This window comes from Apiospora hydei, assembly GCF_038363865.1.
Source record: "Apiospora hydei strain CBS 114990 chromosome Unknown utg000011l_segment0_segment0, whole genome shotgun sequence".
NCBI classification, from domain to species: Eukaryota; Fungi; Ascomycota; class Sordariomycetes; order Amphisphaeriales; family Apiosporaceae; genus Apiospora; species Apiospora hydei.
In genome coordinates this window covers 358,915-371,522 of record NW_027117370.1, presented here as the reverse complement: position 1 = coordinate 371,522, position 12,608 = coordinate 358,915, and the positions used below count along the sequence as shown (strand labels likewise).

Below are 12,608 nucleotides of genomic sequence, written 5' to 3'. Positions count from 1 at the left end.
ACTCACTCATTGTCCAAGAGCCTCTCTAACTGAACCTAGATACACACGTTGGGGCTGAAGATAGGTGGTGCGGAAGTTTGGTGGCGCCCAGCCTCATCAGGGGCTTGCGTCAGCTCGGAGAATTGGCTGACTGATCCTCCTTCAGTAGGAGCGAGTTAATCTTGTCGAGACTCATATCCATCCATGTTATGATATCCGTGTTGCCCGTTGCTCAGCAGATGCGTAGGTTGGTAGGGTATTGTGGCCAAGACGAGCACTCACTGCGCCACTCATCCCCTACGTTAACGCCATGCCAGTGATGTGAATTTTGAATCTGGGAACGTGGCGAACGGGTCTCCCAAGCTCTGACAGCGTTGGTCCTACCATAGACCATCTGGCTGACGCGCGGATCCGTGGCTCGGGTGGGCGCTGACCGGGCTTGGGCTAGTTGAGCTTCTAGCTGGGCTGAATACCATTCCGGAGGTGGTGACGGGGGAGCCCGGGCATGGACGGGGGAACGGGCACTTACTATTGGCGGTAACGTAGTAAGCAGCCACGAGAATCAGAGGCTTGTTGCCCAGGTACGCGAGTATGTTGTTGTTGTTGTTTTTGGTGGTGGTGTCTGTATTGGGAACAAACCTCTCCTTTGGGATTACAGTATGAAAGAAGACACACAGCTTGGAACCGACATGAATATATATATAGCGGTAAGAGCATGTGTATGAGGGACGTACGGGATGCCCTTACCCCCTTCACGGCGCGATCTTATCTATATTGCATCTGACGAGCGGGCGTCGTCTATCCAGATCTAAGTATGGCACAGCTCCTACCCTTGCGTATGTAGTCCAGCACAAGAAGTTGTTGCGATATGTCTTCCGTGGTTCTGGGTATGATTCCACAGCCCTGATACGTATGCATGCGACTATCACATCCATTGAATCAAGAAACATCCGCCTTCGACATGTCTCCTCATACTTATGTGCCTTATCTCGTGTCTAACAAGCGTGCTATACTATTTGTGTGTATACATGATGCCTGTAATCTCATGCCACCTCGACGTACATGCGTACCAAAATGCAACAAAAACATTCACCCCAAACGCCTGCGTGACTGACACTGACCAGCCCTTCCTCTTCCGGATTCCGCATATCTTCAGCCCGAACAAAGACCAGCAAGTGTGAGAACATATGATTCATAAGTATGCAACATGACTGAGTTCCCCAAGACGCAAATCAGCAAAAACGCCAAAATGAAAAGCAACATTCTCGAAATCAAGCCAGATGCCTCGTTTCCTCTCGCCCAGATCGTGTGTCGCTTGGTAACGATCGTGAGAAGATCCCGTAGCTCCGCAACCAAGCAAACCCGAGAGAATCGTCTCAATAAGAAACCTTCTTCTCAAACCCAAGTACTCGACGGGAATCCAATCAGAGCTCAATTCCTCAAGCCCCAACCGACACCTGCGTCGACACCCCACCCCCTGCGCCGCCCCTCCCCCTTCACCCTCCTGCCGCTCGCCCTCGCCCTCGCCCTCCTCCGCCGTCGTCGGCATCAGCGGCCGCTTCGGATCATACCCCACCGCCTTCACAATCCCCAACCCCTTCGTCCTCCCCTCCCGAAACAGCAGCCGGTCGCCCGGCACGAGGTACTCGGGCCTCTGCACGAACCGAAACGCCACCGTCGCGCGGTCGCCCGTCCGGATGAACGGCCGGTCCACGTCGATGATCGCGCACGTCTGCGACACGGGGCCCACGTGCAGCATCGCCTGGTACTTGGTCTTGATCGTCGTCGCGTGCGACAGGATCAGCACCTCGGCCACGAACTCGCGGTGCACCTTGGGCGGCGCCTGCCCTCGCCCACTTTGTTCGGCAGCACCACCATGCCTTTGCGCACGTCCTTGCGCCGCACCTTCTTCAGTGCGAAGCTCGCCGACTGCCCCGCCGACGCCGCCGGCACGTCGATGCGCTTTCGCTGGATCGAGCGCACGCTCGTGTTCGTGAAGTTGCCGAGCGAGTCCGGCCCGATCAGCACGTTGTCGCCCGTGTGGATGACGCCGGATTTCACGATGCCCGACACGACGGTGCCGACAAAGGGCACCGAGAACGTGTCGTTCACATGGAACTCGAACGCGGCGTCGGCGTCGTAGCGGCCGTGGTGCGGCAGGATGTTGAGGAAGGTGCGGACGAGGTCGAGGTTCTCGCCCGTCACGTTGGACACCTGGAAGATGGGGCAGATGCGCTGGCTCACAAATTGCGTCGCCGTGTTGATGCACTCCTCGCGGTTCCGGATGAAGACGGGGATCTTGCGGGCCCCCGGGGACTTGAGGATCTTGGAGATCTGCTCGAGCGTCTGCTGCAGGATGTTGGGCGGGCAGATGTCGATCTTGGTCACGACCACCATGACCGGCACGTTGAGCGCCAGCGCGATGCCGAGGTGCTCCTTGCTCATGCCCACGAGCCCGTTGTTGGCCGCGACCATCAGCAGGCAGTAGTTGGGGCTGCTGGACAGCAGCCCGAACACGGTCGTGCGCAGGTACTTTTCGTGCCCGGCCAGGTCGGTGAACGTGATGACCTTGGCGCTGCGCTTGCCGATCTCTTCCCACGAGAGCTTCCGCCCGGGCACGTCGGACGTAATGACCTTCCCCTGCGTGTCGAAGCCCATGATCTCCATGCCGACCGAGCTGGTCCGGCCGGTCTCGATCTCGTGCTTGTGCCGGAACAGGTTCACGCGCGCCTTGCCGCGGCCGTCGTCGAGGTCGCCCTTGACTAGCACGCCCAGCATAGAGCTCTTCCCGGCGTCGACGTTGCCCACCACCGCGATGCGCGTCTCTATCACGCTCTCGGCCGCGCTGGGCGACTGCCGGATCATGACCTTGCCGCTGCAGTCCGTGTCCTTGTCCTTGCCGGTCGCGTTCGCGTTCGCGGAGGAGGACGAGTCGGCTTCGGCGTCGCCGCCCACGTTCTTGGTGAGCAGCACGTTGCAGTCGGCCTGGACCTTCTTCGCCGCCTTGCGCAGGCGCGCGAGCGCCGTCTCAAACTCGGTTTTCGTTAGGCGCATCGAGTCGCCATTGTTCTCGAACCCGAGATCGAAGACGGCTTCGGCGTGCCCCTCCAGCAGGCGGGTGTCGATGACGTCAACGAGCTTCTGTAAGCTCTTCTCATCATCCTCGTCGTCGCCAGCGGCAGGGAGCAGGAGCTCGCGCAGCGGGACCTGGGGCACCGCATCGTTGAGGTTCAAAGAGTCGAGGATGTCGAGCTCCTCGTGGTGTTCCTCCTCATTCGATGTTGTCGTCGCCGCCGTCGCGGGTTTGGAAGTGGGGTACCGCAGCGCCTGCTGCTTCTCGACGAAGTCGGCGAAGTCGCTCAGGGCCGCCTCTCCTTTCCGCCGTTCGTGGGGTAGCTGTTTCGCGGTTCGGGTTGTCATATTGGCCGATAGGTCTTTAGTATTCGATATCGTAAGTTTAGGGGTAGGTGGTTCGGGTGGCGATATATTCGAGTTGGTATCATTGAATTGGAGCGTATGTCAGGTAACGGAAGTGGGGATTCGGGTTCCACGTTGTATGTATGTAGGTTTCTTGGGCCAAAGGAACGACGACCTCGTCTGCTTGCTGATCAAATTATGAAAGAGAGATCAGTTGGAGCTGGCCTGCGGGTGTCTCGTATGTGAGGTGGGTTCTAGTCGATATGGGCCGGCTGGGGGTTTCGCCACGACTATGTGATGATGAAATCAGGCCCGCCGGTTTGACGCTTTGTCTCTTAGGTAAGTTTGATGGAATCGCAGGTAATGTTTGTCGCTGCTGCTTGTTGGTCGGTCGGTAGCTAACACTGGGTATGCTGCTGCCGCAAATGGAACAGAACAAATGTACAATAGAAAGAAAATCCCCATTTACCCATACACGAGTACCTACACGACGTTAAATAGATTCGAAGGGCCGGCCCCGAAGCTGTCGAGTCATAGAGGCGCTGCGGTCGGATCGTATGAGTAACACGGGGAGGTTACGTCTGATGCGCCTGGAAGTGATCAATGACTCCAACGCCGCCCAATTGGAGGGGGCCACTTTCGCCCGCCAAGCTCCGGGGAGAGCTAGAAGCCTAGAAGCCTAGAAGCCCCGCCCAGTAGCCCAAGTCTATCGATAAGAGCTCAGCTCCACGAACTGAAGATAGCTTCATCCAAGACAGACGAAGAGAGATGATCAATACGATCCTAGATGGTACGATCCGCTGCAAATGGTGTGCCGTTCTCGAGGTCAACCTTGATTACAACTCCTGAGATATCATAGATATAGGATACCAACACATCAAGTGGTGGTAGTATTAAATATATGTATTTTGACAACCTTGGTCTTCACCTAGCAATCATTTTTTGTATCGCCAATAACACTATGACCCGAAACCATACCCAGCTACATTTAGCTAGCCAGCTTCATGCGTACCAACATAACAAGCAACAGTCTGTTGAATCAATTAACCGCCACATCACCATGTTTCCTTTTGGTCCGTCCACGGTCATTCAATCCCTCTTCCCCTTCCCATCCTCATCCGTCGAATTCCCGCCCCCAAACGTCGACGAGCTCCCCTCGACCCGGAAACTGAAGTCCACGACGCCGACCAGCTTGCTGACATCCCGGACCAGGTCCTCGAGGTCGTCGCAGATCAGGCTGCTGCACACCTGCAGCACCGCGAACTCGGCGTACCCGTTCTCGGCCATGTTCTTGGCGTCCAGCAGGCCAAAGGGCCCGCCCGCCTGACTCCTCGTCGCCGTGGCGGATGTCGACGGCGATGCTTGTGACTCTTCCTCTCTATCACTCTCACTATCGCTCTCATCGCTACTGCTGCCACTGCTGCTATCACTGCGCCCCCGCCGATGCCGCCGCGCCGCCAGCACCCCCAACCGCCGCGTCAGCGCAAACGGCCTCGGCAGAGGCAGATTCGGCGGCAGCGAGTGGCCCGTCTGCAGCGAGTGCGACAGCAGCGTGAGCGTGCACACGATGCCGCGCTTCGTCGGCACCACGTCCGCCATGAGCTCCGCGAGCGCCTCGATCCAGGCCCGGTCCGGCTCCTTCTCCGCCCCCTGCTGCTGTCCCGGCGGCGCGTAGCCGACCGTGTGCGCCATGAGCGTCAGGTACGACACGATGCGCGTCGCGCGCTTGATGATGTCCTCGTAGACGTCGCGCGGGAACGCGCCGCCGACCGTGGGTTCCCAGCGCTGCCAGTCGGCGTGCTGCTTGAGCGAGGGCAGCAGCAGGAGCAGCTTGCCGAGGAGGAGCTGCCGGTGCTTCTTGAGCCGGTTGTGCGGGGACCGCTTGTGGCGCGGGTCGCCGCCCGTGCCGTGCAGCTTCGACTTGAGGGACGCGTCGATCACGCTAAAATAATTGGCCAGCAGGTACAGCGTCGCCGAGAGGTCGCGCCGGATCCACGTCCGCTCCGTCAGGGGCGAGGGGAAGACGGTCCAGAAGAAGGCGACGGCGCAGCCAGCCGCGACACAGGCGAGGCGGTACGGCGCGAGGATGTAGATGCTGGTGGGGTTGGGTTGGTTAGCCGATGGTCAATAGTAGGCATGCATATGTGCCTGGAGGCAGCTGCGGGTTCACTTACGGATAGTATACTTGACCGCTGGCTTCGGAAGCTGGGATGCCCAGTTTCAGCACTTGTAACTCGTATCCAATGATCATGACATGGGTCACCATGCAGATCATAACTGCCGGCGTGAACTGCGGGAACTTGAGCAGGAAGTAGTGCTCGAATACCAGGAAGATGAAGAGGAACACCAGTATTCCAGGCGTCTTCTGGTCCACGATATACCTGAACCCGGTGTCAGTCAGTCAGGCAGGCAGGCAATTCAGGGAGTTGGTTAGCTGATAGTATGTATGGACTTACCAGTTGACCAAAGCAAGAATCATTGACATTACCGTTCCGCCGACCCGAAGGAAGAACCCTTGGATGGATTGACCAGATGCTATATCAACCGGTCAGTAACGGAAGCGCGATACGACAAACACTCGACTTACTCTGCGTCATGCCAATGGCAATAATAATCATCGCCCAAACCCCCCTCTGCTCCTGGAAGAACTGCTGCGTCGACTCGAGGAAGTTCACAATCCCAATTGTCATGGTCGCGCACGCGACCCGGATCCCAAACGTGCTGGCCTCGGACGAGAAAAACCTCGAGACGGCCCGGACGCCCTCGCCGACGCGCTCTACCCAGTTCACCGGCGGCAGGTGCTCCGGGTCCTTCTTGGCCGCGAAGCTGTCGCCCATGTAGACGATGTTGGTCGTGTCCAGCAAGTCGTTGTTCTCCGTCGTCGACGACTCGCCCTCGTTGCTGCTGAAGATGGACGAGACCCACTTCTTGATCCGCCGGTACTTGGGGATGATGAGGCGGTTCTTCGACATGGTTCCGTCGGCCACCTTTTGGTCGGCGAAAGCTACGAAGCCCCGGACCGAGTCGCCGATCTCGGTCATCTGTACAGTTCGGTCAGGACATCATCGCTTAGACGTGACTAAGCACTGTAGACTCACAAGTTTCTCGATATAGAGCAGCAGGAAGAGCTGGAACTGGTCACGCTGATGCCTATTCCCGCTGCTCGGAATCGAGGGCATATTTGCCAAATCCGCCCCGTCGGCCGACTCGTCATAAGCCAATCCCCTCTGGTTGGCCCACGATCTCAAGATATCCACCTTGACAGCCTCAAAACTCTTGACCTTCTCCTCGAGCGTCCTAGCGAACTCGGGATCCCCGGCTTCACCATGTCCCCCTTGGCCTCCACGTCGGCATCCGCATCGGCCGCCGCCTTCTTGGCCTTCTTGGGCCTGGGCAGGATCTCCAGCACCATCCCGGCATGCTCCAGCCCCTGATCGAGCGCCTCCGACAGCGTCTCGAGCGGCTCGTGCAGCTGCTTCATGATCTCGTTCCAGATCCGCTTCTCCGCGTTCTTCTCCTCGACCACGTCGTCCGGCGTGTTGGCATCCGTGTTCCAGCCGCGCCGCTCCGCGATGCGCTGGAAGATGTCGATCACCGTCGACAGCCCGACGATGGGGATGAGGCAGGAGCGCAAGTGGTAGAAAAGCATCTTGACGTCGCAGCCGTCCAGCTTGCCCCACGCGAAGTCGCGCTTGGCAAAGGGCAGGTCCGCCTGCATCTTGCCGCTCAGCTGGCGCAGGCTCGCGATCGTCTGCTTGACCTGCTCCGCCTCAGCCCGGTTGTTCTGCTGCAGCTTCGGGGCCGGGCCGGGAGGCGGGGGAGCAGCGCCACTCGCCTTGCTGGCCCTGCTGGCCTTCTTCTCCAGCCGCCTGGACTTGATCCGCTGCAGGAGTCCCGTCCCGACCCGGGCGACGGGCTCGGCGAACATGTCCTCGTTCTCGAGGCTCTGAGGTAGGCCTTCTCCTGCTTGACGGCGCCGCGCATGAGCCCGATGGCGGCCTTCATCTGGCCGTACGTGACCTTACGGCTCGGCAGGGGGAAGACGAGCAGCGACGCGCCCGTGGCGAGCCCCATGGCCGCCAGCATGGCGACCAGGATGCGCCGGATGACGGACTCAAAGGCGGCGTTGCTCGTCATCTGCGGGCTGAAGGTGCAGCTGATGCTGGTCAAGATGGAGTAGAGGATAACGGGGACGTTGAGGGTCGGGTACTTGGCCCGCAGCACGTTGACGAACCAGATGCTGACGAACAGCCCTGGGGTTTCGGTCAGCTGTTTTGCTCAGGTTGCTATGTGCACGAAAGCTGAAGTGAGTGAAACTTACAGACTCCGGACACGGCGGACTGGCTCGAGTTGTACGTCGGGCGTCGCGTGACAGGGTCTATGGCAGGACCGATTTGTGTATGCAACCGAGCCTGAAGCGACGACCATAAGATCAATCTACATTATCACAAAGTCAGCCTTCATACGAAAGAAAGAGCATATGAGTGAGAATAAAGAGCAGCCCAATGCACAGGAAGGGGCATCTCCATAGTCTTCTCATGATGAAGCAAGCACAGCAACTTACATGCCCATGGCAGCCCCGGCGCAGACGAATAGGATGTTGAGGACCACATTCTGCAGGAACTTGCCGCGGGGCAGGATGGGGACGGACAGGATGCTGATGATGCCGACGAGATAGCCCAGGGTGGTGAAGTAGTTGGCGACGGCGGTGGACTGGTAGATGGCGATGCCGATGGTGGGCGCGACCGCTCCTCTAATGTTTTACGCTAAGTCAGCACATGCATATGCATACAGACAAGTATAGGCATATAAGCTTATCTCTATATGGGATGGTATACAAGGCATAGGTAGAATAATGTTGGTTGGTTATTGCGACTTACTTCACCATAATCAGGAAAGTCGGCAGGTCGATGGGCGTGAACCCCATCTTCGCCAATCTCCCTGGCTTCTTGGGCGGCGCGGCGGCAGTCGCCGCCGCCTCCTTGCCCTTGGAGACATTGCTTGCCTGCCTGTCGGCGCGACTCATCGTGGGCTTCACCGTCTTGTCCTCTTCTCCTTGAGGGTTATTGCCATTTTCGCGGCTGTCGGGTCCGGTACTCGTCATGCTATGCCGGACATTGATTGATGACTGAAGATTGATTCTCTGGCAGTGGCTGGCGGCGAGGGCATGCAAAGACCACCGGTGAGCCGGATTTCGCGATATACTTTTAGTAGGGGACCAATCAGGAACAGCGCCACCAGTGTGGATGGGACATGCGACGGAATATAGTAGGATTAGGTAGGTAGGATTCTGGGTTAAGGTCGCGTTTGTACCAGTAGCATGGAGAGTAGTAGCAGTAGAGTAGTAGCAGTAGAGTAGCAGCAAGCAGGACGCAGAAGAAGATTCCCCAGATTCTGGTTTCCGGGCCGTCATAACATTACACGCTTGGTTCGCACTACTTTTTCCTTAGCCTCAGCGGCAGGGAAAACAAGCGGAAAGCATTGCGCGCGGCGGTCGGCAGTCCCGACGTAATTGAGAGCTAAATGGGCGGGCTCAGGTTGCAAGTGGGGGTGGAAGGAGAGGCAAGAGGTGTGGCTGTCGGCAAGTGCAATTGCGATCGAATCAAGATAGGTACACAGTGGGAATGGATGGTTTTCTAAGTAGTCATCCCCTGTTGTGTGCACCGACAACCTGGGCGGGCAGCTGGGATCATCCAAAAGCATCGAGATAAGAAGCTTCAATGCACAATGCACAAGACGGATAGATTGATAGGATAGATTATGCTCGTCCAACTTGCACGAAAATAGGTCGGACAGTCACGATAGGAAAGAAATATAGTGGTACAGATTGGCTGGCGGGTGACGAAAACGACCAATCAAGAGAAAAAGAAAGAAAAAAGAACTCGCACCACCAAGCCTACTTTATCTATCTTATCTTTTTCCCATTCCATCCATTCGTCCAGTAAATGGCGTGACGCAGGCCGGTTATGAGATGAGAACCTTGAGGACAACCTTGATGGAAGCCGAAAAGAGCCGATGCAGCGAGTATCTATATGACCTCCTCCTCCTCCCCTCTTGCCTCCTCTTCACTTCTTCAGACGAAACCGCAGTCATGTCACGATGAGGAGATGAAAAAGACCCAATGTGGTATGAAGTTTTACTTGATTCAATTAACTAAAAACTAAGCTTCGCGCGTCTCCCTAAAGACAATATCGTTATGGAATTTCTCTTCTTTTCTATACAAGAATCCCAGTTGCCCAGGATATCATTAAACGCCTTCCCGCTGATGTGGTGTGGTGTGGTTGGGTATTCCCTCTTCTGCCTTCATCATCCCTTCCCGATTGAGGAAGCATGATGATGAAGGAAAAACGACGAAAGATGATGCTTATCGGCTGGTGTCGACGACCATGCGGCCGGCGATCTTGTTGGCCTTCATGAGGTCGAACACGGAGGCGAGCTCGGTCAGGCCGACGACCTTGTAAGGCGCCTTGATCAGGCCGCGGGCGAAGAAGTCGATGGCCTCGGCCGTGTCCTGGCGGTTGCCGACGTACGAGCCCTGTATCCGGATCATGCGGACGACGGTGTCGAAGACGGGCGCCTTGAGGTAGGCGCCGGCCGGCAGGCCGACGCAGCAGATGGTGCCGCGGCTGCGGACGTACTGGGAGGCCTGCTGGAAGGGGCCCTCGGAGACGGCCAGGACGATGACACCGTGGGGACCGAAGCCGTCGGGGGTGGCGGCCTTGACGTCGGCCACGACGTCCTTGGACACGGTGAAGTCGACGAAGGCGGTGGCGCCGAGCTCCATGCACATCTTGCGCTTGTCCTCGCCGCCATCGATACCGATGGCGTGGATGCCCATGGCCTTGCAGTACTGCAGAGCCAGGGAGCCGAGACCGCCACCGGCACCGACGATGGCGACCCACTGACCAGCGCGGGCGCCGGACTCCTTAAGAGCCTTGAAGACGGTGATACCGGCGCACAGGACGGGCGCGACGGCCTCGAGGGAGATGTCCTTGGACAGGCGCGCAACGTGGGCGGCCTTGCCAATGGCGTACTGCTGGAAGGTGCCGTCGACGGTGTAACCCGACAGCTGGGCGTGGGGGCAGAGGGCTCCTCGGTCTGGCGGCAGAAGGAGCAGGTCATGCAGGAGCCGTTGAGCCACTTGATGCCGGCGTGGTCGCCGATCTCGATGTCGGTGACGAGCTCGCCCTTGGCGACGACGACACCGGCACCCTCGTGACCACCGACCAGCGGCATCTTGACGGGCAGGGGCCAGTCGCCGTTCATGGCGTGCAGGTCGGTGTGGCAGACGCCAGAGTACTTGATGTTGATGAGGACCTCATCGGGGCCGGGCTTGGGCACGGGGATCTCCTTGTATTGAACGGCTGGAGAGAGATGTCAGCATTGTAAGTCATGGAAAGTCGGAGGGTGGTGGGTAAGAAGAAGGTAAGCGACACGACTGGACTGATCGAAATCATTGTCGTCGAGTAGGGCAGAGAGGGGATGTGGAGAGGAGGAATATGAGAAGAGAGAGGCAATACTCACGTCCTCCGACGGTCTCGACCACCATAGCCTTCTGAGTAGCGGGAATCGACATGATGGGCGAAGGTTGGTTGTTGTTTCTTGCTGGACTATAGACTGAGAAACTGGTTGATTGCTGGTAGACTCCGAATAGGCAGGGAGTCTGGTGTTGGATAGAGTGTTGGAAGAGTCTGTTGAGGTGTCTTGGTTTGAGGATGAAGCTGCTGAATGTACGAGATGCCATGATGGGGGAGAAAGACGAAACCTATTTATACAAATGAACGTTCATCTCAATCGGTGCGTAGTGGCAGTCACACAGTAGGCCAAAAGAAAGTCCGTCATCGATCGTGGCCGCCTCCGAAATCCCGAGTAACAATACAGTGTATGCAGGTAACAAACAGTTTGAATTGTTTTTTTCTCTTTCTCTAGCATCCCACTCGCCCTTTTGCTCGACTCTCCGACCTGCGCCGCAGCGAAACCAATCAGCTGTTTCCCGGAAGACGGCGGCATGGCCTAGGCGTTGCGACGGGCGAAAGCAGGAGAGCTGCGGATGGGAGACTGGAACAGTTCATGACGACGGGGTCTAGATCACACGCATATGGCACCACCTTGGCCTGCTTCAGACCAGGCAGGACCAAGGGACCCCGCCGCGCCAGGGAGGAGGGACCAGACAGGCGCGCGCGGGCCCTATCGGCAAGGTGTGGACAGTTTGGGTTGGGCAAGGGACGCGGGAGGGGATCCCGAGAGTAACGCCGGGCGCCCGGGGACGAGACGGTCTGGATTGGGTTGGGAAAATAGCGACACTGTCTGTCCTAGCTGGCTTAGTCTGTCAATAGGAACATCGCTGACACGTTTTCTCCTCCCTCCCTCCTCCCACGCCTCCTCAGCTCCAGCTCGGGTGCAATGGAGCGTTTTAGGATATTGGTTGATCTTGGTACGAAGCAGACCGACACGAGGGACGCTTAGTGGCCCGCACAACTGGAGACTTTCCGGCTGCTGCACGCAGCAAGCTGCAGGCTACTGGCCTCGCTGACTTGCTGACTTACTACAAGTGAGCTATTACTATCACTATTGCGGACAGGCATGATGCAACGACAGGTGTATGCGGCACCAAAGGGACCAAACTACGTATAGAGTTCAGAGTTCAGGCTACTAGGGCCGTATCCGAGCCCCATGATTGGCTGAGGCCGCTGTCGAAGTGTCGACTTCGGGCGAGCGGGCGTCTTTGCTGGCGGGCTGACTGGCTGGCTGGCTGGCAACTTCTCCTCATCTTTTCCTTGCATGCCAACCGGACGCGACGACTCGACGACGAGTCAATCCGTGGCCGCATACGGGGATGTTGACTAAGACGCCGAGCCAGGCGATGATATTCCAATTTCCAATAGAGCGCCTCCTGTACATACTGTAGATCCGGTCCTGCTGCCATGGCCAGATTGCACTGGGGCCCGGTCTAATGGGAGTTGGTGATTTGCTGCTGGATTGCTGTCGTTGTAGGGAGGGGGAGGGGAGGGGTCAGGAAGCTGCGATGCGATGCGAACGATGCGACCTCGATGATGCATCCTGCAGGGTCTATCATCAATCTTGCCTCTCATCGCCACGCAGATTCCCTCGTCTCTTTCGCCTCTGCTCGTAAGTTGTAACCTGTAACCAACCCGACCCCTCCACCGAACCAAACCAAACCAAACCAACCTCTCAGCTCCTCTCCTCAGCTT

The 12,608-nt window shown here is 57.7% G+C and overlaps 3 protein-coding genes across 3 annotated transcripts; all 3 read right to left on the bottom strand.

The window, feature by feature from the left end:
- Positions 1–1,418: 1,418 nt before the first annotated feature.
- On the bottom strand, positions 1,419–3,399 carry PG997_015337 (elongation factor Tu GTP binding domain-containing protein; the record flags this gene model as incomplete). Its single annotated transcript, XM_066819651.1, is given in 3 exon segments — positions 1,419–1,436; positions 1,454–1,822; positions 1,837–3,399. The coding sequence occupies 3 exon segments, from the start codon at positions 3,397–3,399 to the stop codon at positions 1,419–1,421; spliced, it is 1,950 nt and encodes a 649-aa protein (XP_066660536.1).
- Positions 3,400–4,485: 1,086 nt separating this feature from the next.
- PG997_015336 (uncharacterized protein) lies at positions 4,486–8,500 on the bottom strand (the record flags this gene model as incomplete). The annotated part of the gene is made up of 10 exons (XM_066819650.1): positions 4,486–5,491; positions 5,571–5,777; positions 5,853–5,931; positions 5,984–6,437; positions 6,495–6,701; positions 6,722–7,333; positions 7,369–7,649; positions 7,718–7,833; positions 7,961–8,149; positions 8,277–8,500. The coding sequence occupies 10 exons, from the start codon at positions 8,498–8,500 to the stop codon at positions 4,486–4,488; spliced, it is 3,375 nt and encodes a 1,124-aa protein (XP_066660535.1).
- Positions 8,501–9,760: 1,260 nt separating this feature from the next.
- On the bottom strand, positions 9,761–10,972 carry PG997_015335 (alcohol dehydrogenase 1; the record flags this gene model as incomplete). Its single annotated transcript, XM_066819649.1, has 3 exons — positions 9,761–10,432; positions 10,459–10,760; positions 10,921–10,972. The coding sequence occupies 3 exons, from the start codon at positions 10,970–10,972 to the stop codon at positions 9,761–9,763; spliced, it is 1,026 nt and encodes a 341-aa protein (XP_066660534.1).
- Positions 10,973–12,608: the final 1,636 nt, after the last annotated feature.